Genomic DNA, 6,375 nt, shown 5'->3' on the forward strand with positions numbered 1-6,375 from the left:
ATGAGATACCACCAACATTCACTTACATTGGACAAAATGAATTTGGTTCAGTCTTGCTCATATATGCAATTTTTCTCTTTTATTAAAAAATACTTCTAAAAAAGAAGACACAAACAGGAGCAGATATACACAGGAACTAAAAGTGAGGCAAAAATGTAAGGCAAGCATAATAAGCTAAAAGAGTTCTCTTTTCCCTTAAAAAATCCTATATTTAATCTATGCTAAAATTTCTCAGGAGAGATCATTGACAGGCGAAATGAACCAAGAAGGACTATTCAATTTTATTATTAAGAAAAGAAAATGCATCAGAATGTGCATATTTCAATGCTATATTTAATTTTCTCCACAAGAAAAACTAAAGAGAATTTTTTCTATGGAGATTTTTTAGAAAAAAACTAAATTGAACTGAAAGAAAAAGGAGAGGAAAATTCCTTGATTTTATCTGCTAATATTTCCAAACAATTCATCAAGAAAACTTAAAAGTATATTATATTTATTTATATTTTATCTCCCAGGTTTAAATTATATTCTATTATCTGAAAATATGCCCAAACACTTACTTTTCTGTTTTTCATTTTTTGGACTAGTGTAGGGAAAACATAAAGCATCTACTATTCCTGGAAACTCAGACATGGGTGCTTATTCCATGAGAATAATCTATTCTGCAAGGAAGACTTTCTTTTTGATATTAGGGGACAATAAAGGTTATTTTCATTCTAAGGCCTTATTCAAGTCAATTGTATATCATTTAAGTTGAAACTGTGGCTAAAAAGTACATGCAAACCTAATAAAATTTTATATTACACTCTTATTTAGTGAAATATAGGTTTAAGACTCCAAAAGGACTTTGCAACACCTAAATGTGAAAATCCCCTATTAGAAGTAATACAGTAGTTATATCCATATATTAAACAAACAAACACATATACACACAAACGTATGTCCTGAACTATTAGTTATTTTAGTAAAACTTTTGTTTTTAATTCAACTTTCCAAATCATTTCTATTTAGTCTTATGTTGGTCTACTGCTATACTTAATCTGTGTTTATGCTCAGCACTATACAACTCTTTGCAGCCCCATGGACTGTAGCCCACCAGGCTCCTCTGTCCATGGGATTTTCCAGGCAAGAATACTGGAGTAGGTTGCCATTTCCTACTCCAGAGAATCTTCCCCACCCAGGGATCAAGCCCACTATCTCTTAACATCTCCTGCATTGGCATGTGGGTTCTTTACCCTAGTGCCACCTGGGAAGCCCTCTTAATCAGTGAGTGAAAGTGAAGTCGCTCAGTTGTGTCCGACTCTTTGCAACCCCGTGGACTGTAGTCCACCAGGCTCCTCTATCCATGGGATTCTCCAGGCAAGAATACTGAAGTGGGTTGTGGTTCCCTCCAAAATTCACATTAGCCTAGGCTTAAAAAGAGCTTTACTGCTGTCTTAGAATAGTATTTCTGGTGTTGCCTCCAATTCTCCATGTAAAGCAGCTTTACCTTTAAAGGGATTGTGGGGGTGAAGTTTCTCACCTATATTTTGATCCATTAGCTATACTTTTTTTTATAAATATAATTCTTCTTTCTCTGAAAATGAATCCTGTTGCTTCTGATATTAAAAAACAAAACAAAAAAACCCACCAAAAACAAAGTACATCATAAGATTTCATCAATAGAATTGATTCTAGCTTTGTTTATGCCAACCAAAATTGTTAACATTGATTGTTCTTACAACTCAAAGAGGAGCTGCCAAAGCCTCACAATGGGTGGAATACGTCTGTGTGTCTGCTTGAATAAAGGAAACATATTCTGACAATTATAGCACCAAAGTTACCAAGAATTTTAGAACCAGTGCTAATGAAAATGCATTCACATATCCTGCAAGACTTTATGTTTAAAAAGGTCAACTTTGTTTTTTTTTGTCCAGAGGTCTGAATTTGATTAAAATTGGCTGGAGGACAATGTGTTTGATCTATTTCTGGACTAAGTATGAACTGTTCCCATTTCAAATGCTTCTAGCCCTTGTTTCATTTTTCTTTTTCAGACATTTTTTCTTCTATATGTGTGTGTGTTGTGGTTGCTTTTTTCTGGTTTTATATGATGGTTACTCTATCAGACTCTTCACTATGTCCAGATTTGTCTAAAAATTTAGAATCATGTTAAGACGTCATACACACACACAAGATTATACAGGAAGGAATAGTGTATCCCAGACTTTTAAAAGTGTACCCCGTCAGTATAACTGCAGGGATTTTCTGGCTACAGTATTCAAATAAGGTTTTAGGCTCTGTATTTCACATATAAGCACAAGTAACTTCTGACAGTAAATTTTTAACTAATTACAATGTACCCATCCATGTAAGATAATTGCAATAAAAATGCTTAGTAGTCATTCTGGTACCTTTGTTCATAATTAATCTAAAATTGACATTAAATGCTTCTACAGTACATACATTGGCATAGAGAAATTTGATAAACATTGAATTATTTATAAGTGTACAATATAATTCCTACTATACAAAATCATTTCAAAAGAAACAATGGACAGGTAAACACAAAACAGGAAGCTAATTTTGCATTAAAACATGTTTTACTGTCTCTTAATGGCCAACCCATTATCAGCACCCAAGAATAAGGACTAAACTCATTTATTTAGGATAACCTCTATCTGCATATTTTACATTTAAAACAAATAAGCCGTTGCTATTTTTTTAATGAGCGAACCTCAAAATCATAGAAATTTAGATACAGAAAAGACTATACATATTATTTTGTTCCCCATCTTTATTTTAGAAACTGGAATAATTTAGTGATAGATTCACAGTAAGTATCAGTCTTCATAACTGCCATACCCAGAGTCTATTTACCATTCAATGCTGCTGCTCTTATAATGTAATTAATACTATTATCACCAATAACTAGGAATATTTATACTCCCATTTATGTACTAAGGTTATCATTGCTCTTGAATTCATGAAATAAGAATTCTAAAAAATACTTTCTTACTTCTGGTTTTCATTAAATAAGTTTAGAGTAAATAAAAACATTCACTACTATTATTAAAATAAAATAAATTTTAATTATAGGGCAAATTTTAAAATAGATTTATGTAATAAAATGTTGTATTCATAGTATTGGTTACTTAATTATGCTTTAGATTTTTACATGTGGTAAAATATTTAATCTATTTCATTGCTTCATTAGAATACAAAGATAATGACATACACATGTTCACAATTTGCACTATGTATTTAGTCAATAAAATAGTGCTTGCTGTTTAAAATGTGGAGCAATGTACTTTTTCTTCTATATATCAAGGTGACTAATTGGGTAAAGAAATATAAATTATTGGCGTCTCTAAGTTCAGTTCAGTGCAAATGCTGTCATGTCCGACTGTGACTCCATGGACTGAGGCACGCCAGGCCTCCTTGTCCATCACCAACTCCCAGAGCTTACTCAGATTCATATCCGTCGAGTCGGTGATGCCATCCAACCATCTCATCCCCTGTCGTCACCTTCTCCTCCTGCCTTCAATCTTTCCCAGCAAAAGGGTCATTTCCAATGAGTCAGTTCCTCCTATCAGGTGGGCAAAATACTGGAGTTTCAGCTTCATCATCAGTCCTTCCAATGAACATTCAGGACTGAATGTTCTTTGGAACTTCCTTGAGGATGGACTGGTTGGATCTCTGTGCAGTCCAAGGGACTCTCAAGAGTCTTCTCCAACACCACAGTTCAAAGGCATCAATTCTTCAGCACTTAACTTTCTTTATAGTCTGACTCTCACATCCATATACAACTACTGTGTATGGATAGCTTTGAATAGACAGACTTTTGTTGGCAAAGTAATGTCTTTACGTTTTAATATGTTGTCTAGGTTGATCATAAATTTTCTTCCAAAGGGCAAGAGTCTTTCAATCCCATGGCTTCAGCGACCATCTGCAGTGATTTTGGAGTCAAATAAATAAAATAAAGTGTGTCACTGCTTCCATTGTTTCCCCATCTATTTGCCATGAAGTGATGGGATCAGATGCCATGATCTTAGTTTTCTGAATGTTGAGTTTTAAGCCAACTTTTTCACTCTCCTTTTTCACTTTTTTTTTTTTTTTTAGGTAAAAGCAAAGATAGCTTTATTGGGAAACCTGACAATCCTGGGGAGAAGCTGGACTCATGTTCCAAAGAACCAAATCCATTGCTGATCAGACGGCAAGAGATTTTAAAGGGGAATTTCAAGAATACACAGGTGGAGAAGGGTGGCTACATGCAGAGGAATACAGTCATGTCTGACAGTCATCTTGAAATTGTTCATGGGTGTTCTGACCAGTGTCATCTTCTTTGTTTCAAGTACAGTTAATCTTCAGTTCCAGGGTCAATTTGTTCCTATTTCCTTGAGATGAACTCTCAGAATTGTGTAGGACAGAGCAGCTTAAGTCATGCCTATAGTCTGGTCATGATGTAATCAACTTCTTCCAACTGATGGGGGCTCCAGTATTAAAGGATATGGCTCAGAAAATGATCTATAGCCCTTGCGTGCTAAGTCACTTCAGTCATGTTGAACTCTTTTCGACCTCATGAACTGTAGCCTGCCAGGTTCCTCTGTCCAAGGGATTCTCCAGGCAAGAATATTGGAGTGGGTTTCCATGCCCTTCCCCAGGGATCAAACCCTCATCTCTTAAGGCTCCTGCATTCACAGGCAGTTTCTTTACCACTAGTGCCTCCTGGGAAGCCCAAGATAGCCCTTGTGAAGGAACTAAACATCCTCGACTTTAATGGCTGAAGTATTTCATCTTTTTTTTTTTTTTTTCAAAATTTAAGCTTTTTGTTTTGTATTGGAGTACAGCCAATTAACAGTGTAGTGGTAGTTTCAGGTGGACAGTGAAGGGACTTAGCCACACATGTATACGTATCCATTCTTCTCCAAATCCCAGTCCTGTCAAGGCTGCCACATAACACTGAGCAGACTTCCCTGTGCTTACAGCGGGTCCTTGTTGTTATCCATTTTAAATATAGCAGTGTGTACATGACCTTCCCACACAAAATTTCATCTTGTTTGACTGTTTTCCTTTGTTGTTGCATTTTTCTCATTTCTCTGATTAAATCTATTCTTTGACTATAAATGCCTCCAGCTAATCTCAAGTTCACATGGTTACCTGTACTTCTGACCAATAGGCTATAAATCAGAGGTTCCCAGGAACCCTTCTCCTTGGGTCTGATTAATTTGCTACAGTGCAAATTAATCACAGAACTCAGGAAAGTGACTAGATTACAGTCGTATTCTGATGACCAAAAAAATGACATCATTTATAATTATTTCATTGTCCTCAAGATCTGTTGAACTCTGAATCTGGATTTGGTCACTAGGGCAGCATGGTTCTTTGTATCATCTGTCTCTGCCTCCTGAAGTCCTCTTTACCATCTCCAGAAGCTGAAGCAGAAGGTATGTTCAGAGGGGTATGTTCCCAGGAAGATAATTAATGTGGAGTCCAGGCTGATGACATCAAATATACCAAGTCTGTCTCCGTGTTTACTTTGTTCTGGCTCCAGAGAAATAAAACAGTCACTATGGAATGCCATTCTGTATACCTTGAACTCTTCCATATCAGAGATCCTGTCCCTGGTTTTGTCTTTGGTCTGAAGCTTCTTCAAGGCCCCTTTTTCTCTGGATACGGAGTCTAGATCTTCGATTTTGGAACCAAATCTGGACTCTTGACTCTGGAACCCCAATTTCTTCAGCAAGTTGCTCTCTGGAGTCAATCCCAAGATAGGGGTTTTCTGTGAACGCGTTCTTGAGAGTTTGTAACTGAGAGGAACTGTAGCTGGTACGACACCGTCTGTCTCTTCCATCTTGAATCTTCTCTTTGGGGGAGGCGTGGTCTTTGCTTGAGCCTAAGTTCTTCTTGGGTCTCTCCAGGAATCCATGCCTTGCTCTTCGATTCTGAAACCATATCTGGATCCTAGACTCTTCAGTGTTGAAGAGTCTCTGTTTGGCAGTATAGCCGGGGTAAGGGTTTTGGCTGAACGCCTGGACGAGGATCTTCAACTGCTCTTCTGTGAACGAGGTCCGGCTGTGCCTACACTTTTTTGTCGCCACGGTCTTGTCTGAAGGACTGTCTTGAGCCATCTGAAAGAGAGCTCCCAAGTCTGGTTCCAGCAGAAGGCACTCCTTTTTCACTTTCATCAAGAATCTCTTTAGTTCTTCTTCACTTTCTGCCATAAGGGTGATGTAATCTGCATATCTGAGGTTATTGATGTTTTTTCCTGCTCTTGATTCCAGCTTGTGCTTTATCCAGCCTGGCATTTCACATGACGTACTCTGCATGTAAGTTAAATAAGCAGGGTGACAACAAACAGCCTTGATGTACTCCTTTCCCAATTTGGAACCAGTCTGC

The 6,375-nt window shown here is 37.0% G+C and overlaps 1 protein-coding gene across 1 annotated transcript; it reads right to left on the bottom strand.

Moving 5' to 3' along the window:
• Positions 1–5,585: 5,585 nt before the first annotated feature.
• On the bottom strand, positions 5,586–6,107 carry LOC122687605 (double homeobox protein A-like). The gene has a single exon (XM_043893201.1). The coding sequence runs from the start codon at positions 6,105–6,107 to the stop codon at positions 5,586–5,588; it is 522 nt and encodes a 173-aa protein (XP_043749136.1).
• Positions 6,108–6,375: the final 268 nt, after the last annotated feature.

The sequence above is a fragment of the Cervus elaphus genome, chromosome 31, assembly GCF_910594005.1.
Source record: "Cervus elaphus chromosome 31, mCerEla1.1, whole genome shotgun sequence".
In the NCBI taxonomy this organism is placed as follows: domain Eukaryota; kingdom Metazoa; phylum Chordata; class Mammalia; order Artiodactyla; family Cervidae; genus Cervus; species Cervus elaphus.

Coding starts and splice junctions, on each gene's coding strand:
- LOC122687605 (XM_043893201.1), bottom strand. CDS start 6,107: ATGGCTCAAGACAGTCCTTCAGACAAGACCGTGGCGACAAAAAAGTGT.